Genomic DNA, 13319 nt, shown 5'->3' on the forward strand with positions numbered 1-13319 from the left:
TGGCGACTCAGGTTCTCTGGCTACTCAGGTTTTCTCTGGCTACTCAGGTTTCTCTGGCTACTCAGGTTTCTCTGGCTACTCAGGCACTCTGGCTACTATGGCTACTCAGGTTTCTCAGGTTGCTCTGGTTACTATGGTTGCTCTGGTTACTATGGCTACCCAGGTTCTCTGGCTACTCAGGTTTCTCAGGTTTCTCTGGCTACTCAGGTTTCTCTGGCTACTCAGGTTTCTCTGGCTACTCAGGTTCTCTGGCTACTCAGGTTTCTCTGGCTACTATGGTTTCTCTGGCTACTATGGTTTCTCTGGCTACTATGGCTACTCAGGTTTCTCTGGCTACTCAGGTTTCTCTGGTTACTATGGATTCTCTGGCTACTATGGTTTCTCTGGCTACTATGGTTTCTCTGGCTACTCAGGTTTCTCTGGCTACTCAGGTTCTCTGGCTACTCAGGTTGCTCTGGCTACTCAGGTTGCTCTGGCTACTCAGGTTTCTCTGGCTACTCAGGATTCTCTGGCTACTATGGTTTCTCTGGCTACTATGGCTACTCAGGTTTCTCTGGCTACTCAGGTTTCTCAGGTTTCTCTGGCTACTATGGTTGCTCTGGTTACTATGGCTACTCAGGTTCTCTGGCTACTCAGGTTCTCTGGCTACTATGGCTACTCAGGTTCTCTGGCTACTATGGCTACTCAGGTTTCTCTGGCTACTATGGTTGCTCTGGCTACTCAGGTTGCTCTGGCTACTATGGCTACTCAGGTTCTCTGGCTACTCAGGTTGCTCTGGCTACTATGGTTGCTCTGGCTACTCAGGATTCTCAGGATTCTCTGGCTACTCAGGTTTCTCTGGCTACTCAGGTTTCTCTGGTTACTATGGTTTCTCTGGCTACTATGGTTTCTCTGGCTACTATGGCTACTCGGGTTTCTATGGCTACTCAGATTTCTCTGGTTACAATTTTTTTCTCTGGCTACTATGGTTCTCTAGCTACTCAGGTTTCTCTGGCTACTCAGGTTTCTCTGGCTACTCAGGCTACTCAGGTTTCTCTGGCTACTATGGCTACTCAGGTTTCTCTGGCTACTCAGGTTTCTCTGGCTACTCAGGTTGCTCTGGCTACTCAGATTGCTCTGGCTACTCAGGTTTCTCTGGCTACTCAGGTTACTCTGGCTACTCAGGTTTCTCTGGCTACTCTGGCTTGCCAGGCATTTCTGATTTCCTCCGACCTCCCATTACACCCCTTGTGTGTTTTTCCTACCAGGTGTCCACATAAAATTGAAGTTCTGCTCCCTCTCTCTCTCACCACCATTTATATTTCTTGTTCTCTCTCTTTCTCTCTCTCTCTTTCTCTTTCAAAGGCTTTTTTGGCATGATATTCACATGAATATTGCCAAAGCAGAAATACATAACAACAACAATGAAAATAGTCATCACCCCTCTCTCTCTCTCTCTCTCTCTCTCTCTCTCTTACCTTCGCATGTCTCAGAGTCCGGCCTGAAGAGGTAGCCCTTGGGGCAGGTGCAGCTGTAGCTGCCTGGAATGTTCCGACACAGTCCGTTGTCGCAGAGGAGCCGGTTCACCATGCACTCGTCAATGTCTGGAAGACAACAGGCAAACAGAGAGGACGCCTCACAGTCAACTCAGGACCATTTGTCCATTTGTCAGTGTCTGAGACCATTGGTCAGTGTCTGAGTCCATTGGTCGGTGTCTATGAGACCATTGGTCAGTGTCTGAGACTATCGGTCGGTGTCTGAGACCACTGGTCAGTGTCTGTGAGACCATTGGTCAGTGTATGAGACCATTGAGACCACTGGTCAGTGTCTGTGAGACCATTGGTCGGTGTCTATGAGACCATTGGTCAGTGTCTGAGACCATTGAGACCACTGGTCAGTGTCTGAGACCATTGAGACCACTGGTCAGTGTCTAGGAAATGAATGGAATAGAATAGAAGCCTACACTTTCCAGGACTTTCCAGGACTTGAAAATCCTACTCTAGAGACTACGGCCATGACTGACAGTCCACCATCCTCAACTCAATATACAAACTCTAAACGACAACCATAGACACCAGTATTTCCTCTGGTGTCAGGTCGTGAAGATAACCCGATTGAATTTGTTCCCCCTCTGTAATGTAGTCTTCTCCAGCCCCTATTTGGCTGTACATTTTCCGTTCCCAAAGGGCCCGTTGACTGCCAGGGGTCCCAGTCAACCCCAGAGTCAGACAGAAAGGGAAGTTGAAGAGCTTATAAAGCTGACTATAATTGCCCTTTGGAAATAATATCCTGTCGAACTCTTTCACCATGCCTATGGTGGGAGGAACAAAGGGGTTACCGGCTACCGAGCTGAAACGACTACCAGGAATCACAGGGGAGCCGCGTTCCAAACGGAACCCTATCCCTTATATAGTAGAGCACTACTTTTGACCAGGGCCCAGGAATAGAGTCCCATTTGGGATGCACACGCCCAGGGAAACGCTCCCAGAATTCATGCGTCCCCATTAGGATTTTTGACAAAAATGGTGGTGATATGTCATTTTGTCTTTGCGGCCAAGAGGAGATGGAATATATACTGTGTAATTATTAGGGGGGAACCTGCGATTCAACGTCTTACCTTGCCAAATGAAAGGTAAAATGGTTATGTTGAATACTGGTATGTTTATTGCAGTCTTTCTATCAGGCAAGTTTCTATCAGGCACTTTTTCAGTGCTGTTAAAAGTTACAATGTGAATAAGTCACACGTGCTACCTACAGTGCATGATTATTTCTGCTTCCATTGGGAGAATTTCATTTTTAAGAACTTGTGTGCTTTCAAGTGCAATTTTAGAAAACCAAATTGCTTTCGTTTGTGTATTTCTTTTAGTGTACTCCCCCGTTTGGGAGGGTCCCAACTCCAGAGTTTACAGTGACTGTGAGTTTATAGTGACTGTGACTTTACAGTGGCTGTGAGTTTATAGTGACTGTGACTTTACAGTGGCTGTGAGTTTGCAGTGACTGAGTTTACAGTGACTGAGTTTACAATGACTGAGTTTACAGTGGCTGTGAGTTTACAGTGACTGAGTTTACAGTGACTGAGTTTATAATGACTGAGTTTACAGTGACTGAGTTTACAGTGACTGAGTTTACAGTGGCTATGAGTTTACAGTGGCTGTGAGTTTACAATGACTGAGTTTACAGTGGCTGTGAGTTTACAGTGACTGAGTTTGCAGTGACTGAGTTTACAGTGACTGAGTTTACAATGACTGAGTTTAGTGGCTGTGAGTTTACAGTGACTGAGTTTACAGTGGCTGTGAGTTTACAGTGACTGAGTTTACAGTGACTGAGTTTACAGTGGCTGAAAAGCCCGTTCCAAAACCCAAATCTGGTCCTTTCTGCCTTCTTCCCTCTCTCCTTTCCTCTTTCCCTGTCTCCCTACCTCCGTCCATTGGTCTTTACAGGTCTTTTGGCCGTGTTCTCTCTTCATGTCTGTCTTTTCCCTGGCAGCTACACACCATGATGTCATTTCAATAGAGAAAGGCGATTTGTCTCAAGAGCTGAAATGTAGCGCAACTGAATTGGGGGGAACGAACAGAGGATATTCTGTACGATTAATAGTGGGGATTCTGGTTCCACCATGTTAAGGGTGTGTCCCAAATGGCACCCTATTCCCTATGGGCCCTGGTCAAAAGTAGTGCACTGTGAAGGGAATAGGGAGCCACTTAGTAAGGAGACTGAGTCGGTCTATAATTAACTCTATGTTTTGACTATAGTAGTATAGACAGTAGTCAAAGGGAAACCGGGATCACATTTTCCTAGGCGGCGTGGGAGTTGTAGCACCTGTGTTTCTATCATTACTGCCAGGAAAACGATCAAATGCGGTTTTGTGTGTTTCTGTATGCTTCATTTGAATCCTTGGCGTACAATCAAGTTGCATCAGCATAGGACATGAGAATAAGTCTGTTTGAATGGGCTCTACTATTACTGTTAGTGGTGAGTGTGGTAACTAGGAAGACTAGCAAGTCATAGCGCTCCAACCACCGAAAGGCAATGTGAGAACTTTGCACGTATTGTCAGTAATGCTAAGAATAGTCAAGCATCCAAAAGGAACAGTAAATGTAATAGCATATTGTTCTGACTACTCACTTTGTGTTGGGTAACACTTCCTATGAATACCCTCTTCACAGGTCATTAAAGCACTCGGTGTTTTGTGCAATCGTGTGACACAGCAAGATTTTATTCTGTATTTTAAGCATTATCCAGAAATTAGAATTAGACCAAAAATTAAAGCAATTGTCTGAGGATGGTGCTGGAGGATGGTGCTGGAGGATGGTGCTGGAGGATGGTGCTGGACCATCTACCATAAAAAGAGCGGACAGTTCACTGAAAAAGCTTTAAATAAAGGTTCAAATCTGGGTCATGTGACATGATTAAAAAAACACAGGGCCCTGCTACGCATAATGCATTTGATAATGCATGACATGGGTGCTAATAGCTTCCCATAAGGTTAGGCAAAAAATAGTTCAATGGGCCTGCCTACTCTGAAACTGATGGTTTGGTCAGTGAAACAAATCTCTAGACAGACTCCCAGGTTAGCTCTCCTCCTCTTCCTCATCACAAATCTCTAGACAGACTATCATTTTAGCTCTCCTCCTCTTCCTCATCACAAATCTCTAGACCGGCTCCCAGGTTAGCTCTCCTCCTCTTCTTTATCACAAATCTCTAGACAGGCTCCCAGGTTAGCTCTCCTCCTCTTCCTCATCACAAATCTCTAGACAGGCTCCCAGGTTAGCTCTCCTCCTCTTCCTCATCACAAATCTCTAGACTGGCTTCCAGGTTAGTTCTCCTTCTCTTCCTCATCACAAATCTCTAGACAGGCTCCCAGGTTAGCTCTCCTCCTCTTCCTCATCACAAATCTCTAGACAGGCTCCCAGGTTAGCTCTCCTCCTCTTCCTCATCACAAATCTCTAGACCGGCTCCCAGGTTAGTTCTCTTCCTCATCACAAATCTCTAGGCAGGCTCCCAGGTTAGCTCTCCTCCTCTTCCTCATCACAAATCTCTAGACAGGCTCCCAGGTTAGCTCTCCTTCTCTTCCTCATCACAGCTGCTGCCCAATTGAGACGTAACCTACCAACTGAAAGAGAGACACCACTACACCTCCACTGCCTCTCAGCCTCAGCCTGGAAAACAAGCTGGATGTCAGTAAAGGAGGAAGCTATTTGAACTGAGCCTCACATAGACACATGCCTAGTTGGCCGGTGTGCTCTTCTGGCTATGGAGGCCATCTTTAATACTGAATTATGTGTCATCATATTTGGCATAAACCAGATTTGTGACCAGTGATGTAGTGGAGGGTAAATACAGTGTTTTTTTTTATTTAATTGAAAGTGTATTGAACATTAATTTGCTCAGCGTGAACGTTTAGCAATTTGTTGTTATCACTACATCACAGGTCATGACATTTCGTGTCACTGAAGGTCAAGTTACAAGAAAGATAGTGTAATTTTGTAGTGTCAGAAACAGCCTTTCTCCACTCACCCACACAGGTCTTGCCCGTGTTGTCAGACTCGTAGCCAGTGTTACAGAAGCAGCGGAAACTGCCTCTTAGGTTCTCACACACTCCATTGGGACAGATCTCTGGGTTCAGTGCACACTCATTGATGTCTGGCCAAGGGAAAGAGACAGAGGGACACAATAGAGAGGGGTCATTTTAATGTCACGCAATACACTGATGAAAACCCCAAAAGTTTCGTAGTATGCGTAGGGCACATTACCTGTTCCATCCACAGAGAAGCCGATTCCACTTCCACACAGAGCCTGGAACTCAGCTGTAAGACCAAACAGAAATGGTGGTTAAAGTTCTAGAAGTTAAAGTTCTAGAAGTTAAAGTTCTAGAAGTTAAAGTTCTAGAAGACTGAGATGAAGGGTTGGGGTTACTGCTTTAAATACAGGAATAAATACAAAGTCAATGACTGCGGTTGCAACAAAACAACCTCCATTACCAAGCATCTTTGTGTGTGAGAACGCAACATTTTGTACATACTGTATGTAATGTGAGCTATATTTGATGTTGGAAGCACAACAATAATATATCACCCACACGGGATTGGTCTTCTCAAAGTCACTATATTAGCTGCACTGGTATTCTCAAAGTCCCTATATTAGCCAATTGGTCCTCTCAAAGTCACTATATTAGCTGCACTAGTCTTCTCAAAGTCACTCTATTAGCTGCATTGGTCCTCTCAAAGTCACTCTATTAGCCAATTGGTCCTCTCAAAGTCACTCTATTAGCCAATTGGTCCTCTCAAAGTCACTCTATTAGCCAATTGGTCCTCTCAAAGTCACTCTATTAGCCAATTGGTCCTCTCAAAGTCACTCTATTAGCCAATTGGTCCTCTCAAAGTCACTCTATTAGCCAATTGGTCTTCTCAAAGTCACTATATTAGCTGCATTGGTCCTCTCAAAGTCACTTTATTAGTCAATTGGTCCTCTCAAGGTCACTCTATTAGCCAATTGGTCTGCTCAAAGTCACTCTATTAGCCAATTGGTCCTCTCAAAGTCACTCTATTAGCCAATTGGTCCTCTCAAAGTCACTCTATTAGCCAATTGGTCCTCTCAAAGTCACTCTATTAGCCAATTGGTCCTCTCAAAGTCCCTCTATTAGCCAATTGGTCTTCTCAAAGTCACTCTATTAGCCAATTGTTCACTCCATTGTCTACAAATGAGTCAGTTGGTCTACAAACAGCATCTAAAGACGTTCAGATAAAAGTTTTTGATTGACATTCGCACAGTTTGGATGTGTGTCATCGTGTGTATTGTACCTGAGTTCTTGGCTGGGCAAGACACACAGGGCTCTCCAAAGCCGTAGTCGGTGTTGGCACAGCAGCACTCCGACTTGGTGACGGCTCCCTGGAAGGGACGCACGCACACACCCTTCTTTATGGCGCCGTAGCAGGTGCTGCGCATGTGTGTGTCTGAAGGAAGAAAACACAGAGACACTGTATGTGACAATGGATTAACACAACAGTGCTTTACAGTGAAAACATTGGCGGTGATTGCTGAGGATTTCCGCTTTCCGACATTTTGTCTTTTTTGCTCAAAGCCCATGAGAAGGAATATAGGAACGTAGCTACTTCAGTGTACTGTAGCCAATGTCTCTCTCTCTCTCTCTCTCTCTCTGCATGCTGGGAGTGTTTGGTGCATGCTGGGAATTGTATGAGCGAAGGAGTGCGTGTGTTGTGTAGAGTTAGATATTCAGAACTTTCTTTCAGTTTTCTCTTTCTTGGTGGCATTTTTTGTTTTCTTCTGTGCATGATTAAGGTTATTATTTTTGTTGTGGTAGAATTAAGTATTTTGTTTTTCGTATCGAAATTACCCTGATTTTGGCGGGGATGGCAGCCCGAATCGGGATGCCGTCCCTGTCACTTCGGCACGGCTTTAGGTGTGTTACTGAAGCTACTGTCACGGTGGAGGAGTTTCTGGTTGCCGTAGGAGAGAAGGTGGGATATGAGAATGTTGCTTATGCATCCCGGATGAATAAAGCGGTGGTGGTTTTTGTTAAAGATTTCTTAAAGTAGATCGTATGGTTGAGCATGGTGTACGAGTGCTTGGGTACAGGAGGGGATTCATGTGGAGCTAAGCTCCCAGGGAGTGGAGGAGATGCCCACTATGAGTAATTGGGTTCAGGTGGGGCTAGTCTCCCAGGTAGTGGAGGAGATGCCTGGTACGAGTGATGGGGTGCAAGTGGGGAGTGTTGAAAGGGATGTGGTGGAAGGGAGTCAGTTGTCTGTGGCCTCAGCTGAGGAGGATCAGGAGAAGGATATGGATATCTCTTTTGATATGATAGCAGCTGGTGACGACTCAATTTACGATCTAGAGGAGGTAAATGGGTTTCTGGATCAGACTTTTGGGAAATCTGTCAAATTGTCAGATTATTTTGATGTTGATACGTTTGTGAGGTAAGCTGTGATGTTACAGAATATGGTGGGGTTAGACCAGCTGAGTGAGAAGAAGCGGTTTCGCTCGAGGAAATGTGTTACTGCTGTCGCAGCAGCAAAAGGTGGTGGGAAACGTGGTCAGGTTAAGAGAAGATTAAAATGATGATGATCATGCTTCATAGGGTGTATTTTTTTCTCGTTGGTTTGTCTGTGGTTTCTTCTGCTTTTCTTTTCTCTTTTCTATATGGAGGTACTAAGGGTAGGTTCTCTCAATATTAATTAGGGAAGGGACAGGAATAAGAGGGCTTGGGTATTAGAAGTAATAAAACATAAAATGCTTAATGTAGTTTTCCTACAGGAGACACATAGTGATGAGGAAAATGAGGTTGAATGGGGTATGTGGTGGAAGGGACAGCATATACCCAGTCATGGTACTAATTTCAGTGCTGGGGTGGCAATCTTGTTTTCCTCGGGTTTAGGGGTGACTGTGGTATCTACAGCAGAGATTGTCATGGGTTTTATTGGTCAAGGTGGATGTTATGTTTTGTTTATGCTCCTAATGAGGGTACAGAGCGTATTGCTATATTTGATCAAATAAAGGAAACCTTAAGACAGTGTGATCAAGAGGGGTGTATGGTTTTAGGGGGGTACTGGAACTGCACAGTGGATTTTACTGTAAGAACCTCACCTGCGGTCAGACACTTGTCTGTCTGGTTTATTAACTGAGCTTTCTGATGTGTGGAGAGTAAGGAATGCAAAAGTTAGGCAGTGCACATGGCTAAAAGTTAATGAAGGTGGTCTCAGTGCAGCAAGGTTAGACAGGTTGTATGTATCTGATCACTACTGTAGTAGGGTTGGAAGGATAGGCAGGTTGTATGTATCTGATCACTACTGTAGTAGGGTGGGAAGGTTAGACAGGTTGTATGTATCTGATCACTACTGTAGTAGGGTGGGAAGGTTAGACAGGTTGTATGTATCTGATCACTACTGTAGTAGGGTTGGGAGGTTAGACAGGTTGTACGTATCTGATCACTACTGTAGTAGGGTTGGAAGGTTAGACAGGTTGTATGTATCTGAGCAATACTGTAGTAGGGTTGGAAGGTTAGACAGGTTGTATGTATCTGAGCAATACTGTAGTAGGGTTGGAAAGTGTGCCATTACTCCTGTGGGTTTCTCTGATCATCATATTGTTACTGTTGATATTCATTTGTCCACGAAGGTCATCGCCTTACTGGTATTTTAATGTTAAATTGTTACATGATGTCATGCTTTGTGAAAGGTTTTTGTTGTTTTGGGAAGAATGGAGGGTTACAAAAGGGACTTTTGAGTCCCTGAGACAATGATGGTAGGTTGGGAAGGCCCACATACGATTGTTTTGTCAACAGTATACTGCTCTGTCTGAAATTGAACTTAAGAGACTATCAAGGCCCTTGAACAGGACATCAAATCTATTGAATTGAAGCTGCTCACTCAGAACGACCCTGGACTAGTCATGAAATTACAGGACATGAGAGTGAAAGAGTGAAGGGTGCATTGATTAGGTCTCGTTTTGATTCCCTCAAGGATATGGATGCTCCTAGCATTTAAAAAAACAACCTAGGACAGTCGGGAAGGTGACCACGGATGACAGTGAAATGCGTCAACATGCCGTGGATTTTTACTCTGCCCTCGATAAGGCAGAGGATTGTGACTCTCTGTGTACTGAACAGTTGTTACACGGTCTTCCTCAATTGGGCCCTGAGCAGAGAGTCGCATTGGACTCTGACATTATATAGTTGTATAGTCTGGCGATTGAACCAATGCTTTGTTTTTTAAGAGTGAAGCTTACTGGTTTCTCTGTGCCAGGTGTAATGAAGGGTCCCGCAATAGCACTGTCTGTGTGTGCAGGTGACGTGACAGTTTTTATTACAGGGGGTGAAGATGTTAAGGTTCTCTCAAACGCTTTAAAGGTGTATGAGGGGGCCTCCTCAGCTAGAGTCAATTGGGGAAAAGAGTGAATCGCTGTGGGCAGGTCAGCTTCAGACTGGGTCCGCTCCACAGTTACCAGGGGGGCTTCAGATCCGGTCCGCTCCACGGTTACCAGGGGGGCTTCAGATGGGGTCCGCTCCATGGTTACCAGGGGGGCTTCAGACGGGGTCCGCTCCACGGTTACCAGGGGGGCTTCAGACGGGGTCCGCTCCACGGTTACCAGGGGGGCTTCAGATGGGGTCCGCTCCACGGTTACCAGGGAGGCTTCAGATGGGGTCCGCTCCATGGTTACCAGGGGGGCTTCAGATGGGGTCCGCTCCACGGTTACCAGGGGGGCTTCAGATGGGGTCCGCTCCACGGTTACCAGGGGGGCTTCAGATGGGGTCCGCTCCATGGTTACCAGGGGGGCTTCAGACGGGGTCCGCTCCACGGTTACCAGGGGGGCTTCAGATGGGGTCCGCTCCACGGTTACCAGGGGGGCTTCAGATGGGGTCCGCTCCACGGTTACCAGGGGGGCTTCAGATGGGGTCCGCTCCACGGTTACCAGGGGGGCTTCAGACGGGGTCCGCTCCACAGTTACCATGGGGGCTTCAGATGGGGTCCGCTCCACGGTTACCAGGGGGGCTTCAGATGGGGTCCGCTCCACAGTTACCAGGGGGGCTTCAGATGGGGCAGAGATGGGATGAAGACTTTGGAGGGTTTCTAGGCTCTGATGTATTTCAGAAAAATAACTGGGATGGTGTAGTGGAGAAAGTGTGTGCCAGACTGTCAAAGATGGAAATGGGTGCTGCCCCAGCTGTCTTATAGGGGAAGGGTCCTGGTAGCTAATAATCTTGCTGCCTCTACCCTGTGGCACAGACTAATGATTTTGCAGCCACCAAGGGGTCTGACACAAGAGCTTCAGAGGAGCCTTGTCAATTTCTTCTGGTCTAGACAACACTGGATTAAAGCTGCAGCCCTGTACCTGCCACTGCACGAGGGTGGGCAAGGCCTGGTGGACATTTCCTCTAGGATCATGGCTTTCCGGCTTCAAGCAGCCCAGAGACTGTTGTACAATGATGGTTCTAGCAGCCCAGAGACTGTTGTACAGTGACGGTTCTAGCTGGGTCGACACTGCCTACACACTGATGAGGAGAGTGGACTGTTTGGGCTTTTTCTCTTAAAGCTGGAGGGGGGTGATTTGTCTGTCCTGAATCCATTTTATGAGTCTGCTATGCACGCTTGGAGAGTTTTTGTCATGTCCCGTAAGGCCGGCACGCCACCAGGGATGTGGCTTTTTGAAGAGACTCTTTTTTACAACACTGTCATCCAGTCTCGTACTCGGGGTTCAGCCAGCCTACGTTCATGCCTGTTAGGTGTGGGGTGTACCAAGCTGGGTCATCTGATGCGGAGCAGGAGCAGATCGTTGGAGGAGCTGGGAGAAAGAGCAGGGATCCGATCATCTCGTCTACTGAGGAAGGTCGTCGCTGAGGTCTGTGACTCCTTGCCAGTACTTAATCTGCAGTATGTGACTGACACTTCCAAATCTGATCGGTGGAAGGAGGGTCTGGATTATATGTTCCCTGCACTGATTGTTAGTGCTGCGATGGGGGCATTCGAGGAGGATGTGGGGATGCTGCTGTCCTTCGATACCCCGGAGCTGGGGGAGTTCAAGGAGGTGGGAAAGAAGGCCATGTACAGAACATGTGTAAAGGTGTCCCATGCCTCTTCCCTGGAAGGGGTAAAATCGAAGAGGTGGGCAGGTGTGTTTGGTCCAGGTGCCTCCCCAAAAGGCTGTTGGCGATCATTATATAAACTGCCTATTGATAAGAGGACAGCTGACCTCCAATGGAGGATCATACATGGAGCCATAGCCACCAACACGCATCTGGTACACCTGGATCCTACTGTTGGGGAGGGGTGTCCATTCTGTGCTGAGTCTGAATCTCTGGCACATCTGTTTTTACAGTGTCCCAGGCTGTTCGGGATGATTGACCTGATCACTAATTGGTTCTCAGCATTGGGAGAGGATTTCTCTTCCCAACTGTATATATTTGGGCCAAAGTACAGGTATAGTCAAAAGGGTGTAGTTGTGTTGCTTAATTTTGTGTTTGGAGAAGCAACATTTGCGATATGGAAGACCCAAAAGAACAGTATTTGGGGACAGGGGTCTGTGGATGTGGTGGGAATGCTGGAGGGAATGTTGGCAGCGAGACTAAGGGTTGAGTTTGCCTATTATAAACTTGTCAACAATATTGATCTGTTTATGAGTATATGGGGTATTCAGAGGATGTTGTGTTTAGTTACTGTGGAGGAGGAATTGGAGTTGTGTTTTTAATTGATGTGTAACTATGGTTTTGTATGAGTATTTATTGTGTGGTGGGCTCCCAGACGCCAGACCCAATAAAGATTATTTAAAACTCTCTCTCTCTCTCTCTCTCTCTCTCTCTCTCTCTCTCTCTCTCTCTCTCTCTCTCTCTCTCTCTCTCTCTCTCTCTCTCTCTCTCTCTCTCTCTCTCTCTCTCTCTCTCTCTCTCTCTCTCTCTCTCTCTCTCTCTCTCTCTCTCTCTCTCTCTCTCTCTCTCTCTCCCCCCCCCCTTCTCTCTCTCTCTCTGTTCTTTGTCATTTCCTAAAGAGTGAGGTGTTATCGATGTCATGAAATAAGCCCCAGAAGACAGATAATGTGGTTGTGAATTTCCACTGTTTTCTGACTCCCGGTGAGCCATAAGGTCTGAGTCCCAGATGGCACCTTATTCCCTATATAGTGCACTGCTTTTGATCAAAACTAGTGCCCTATGCAGAGAATAGGGACCCATCTGGGACTCAGACAATGTCTGCAGAAGAGGCGAGATCTGCCAATAAGCTAAATAAGAGCCCATGACTCTCGTTTCAGTCCAAATATGAAACAGCTTGTGGACATCACAGACTTAAAGACACAGTCTCTGTCTGAAGTGGAAGCCGGTGTGTGTGTGTGTGTGTGTGTGTGTGTGTGTGTGTGTGTGTGTGTGTGTGTGTGTGTGTGTGTGTGTGTGTGTGTGTGTGTGTGTGTGTGTGTGTGTGTGTGTGTGTGTGTGTGTGTGTGTGCGTGTGTGTGTGTGTGTGTGCGTGCCTGTGTGCACGAAGGTGTGTGAGTGTCCATTAGCAAGCGTGAATGTGTGTGTGTGGGCATGTGAACATGCGTTTGTGTGTTTGTGATCACCCACAACTCCTTACCTACACAGAAGCGTCCATCCGCCCCCACAGCCAGCCCTGCCAGGCACTCACACTTGAAGGAGCCCTCAGTGTTGACACAGCGGCCATTCATACACATGCCTGGAGTCTGACACTCATCAATATCTACCAGAAAGAGAGTCAGAGATGGAGAGAGTGAGAGTATGAGAGAGATGGAGAGAGTGAGAGTACGAGAGAGATGGAGAGAGTGAGAGTACGAGAGAGATGGAGAGAGTAAGAGTACAAGAGAGATGGAGAGAGTAAGAG

General features: G+C 46.5%; 1 protein-coding gene across 1 annotated transcript in view; it reads right to left on the minus strand.

The window, feature by feature from the left end:
- The window catches only part of LOC139404746 (fibrillin-2-like), a gene marked incomplete at its 3' end in the record, with an annotated part of 232358 nt that overhangs the window by 136805 nt on the left and 82234 nt on the right, over nucleotides 1-13319 (minus strand). The window contains exons 14-18 of the mRNA XM_071147349.1: nucleotides 13056-13178; nucleotides 6780-6932; nucleotides 5733-5786; nucleotides 5497-5622; nucleotides 1458-1583 (exon numbers count right to left, since the gene is read on the minus strand). Coding sequence (XP_071003450.1) covers nucleotides 1458-1583; nucleotides 5497-5622; nucleotides 5733-5786; nucleotides 6780-6932; nucleotides 13056-13178 — 582 coding nt within the window. The remainder of the gene's footprint in view (nucleotides 1-1457; nucleotides 1584-5496; nucleotides 5623-5732; nucleotides 5787-6779; nucleotides 6933-13055; nucleotides 13179-13319) is intronic.

Source organism: Oncorhynchus clarkii, unplaced genomic scaffold, assembly GCF_045791955.1.
Source record: "Oncorhynchus clarkii lewisi isolate Uvic-CL-2024 unplaced genomic scaffold, UVic_Ocla_1.0 unplaced_contig_1240_pilon_pilon, whole genome shotgun sequence".
Lineage (NCBI taxonomy): Eukaryota > Metazoa > Chordata > Actinopteri > Salmoniformes > Salmonidae > Oncorhynchus > Oncorhynchus clarkii.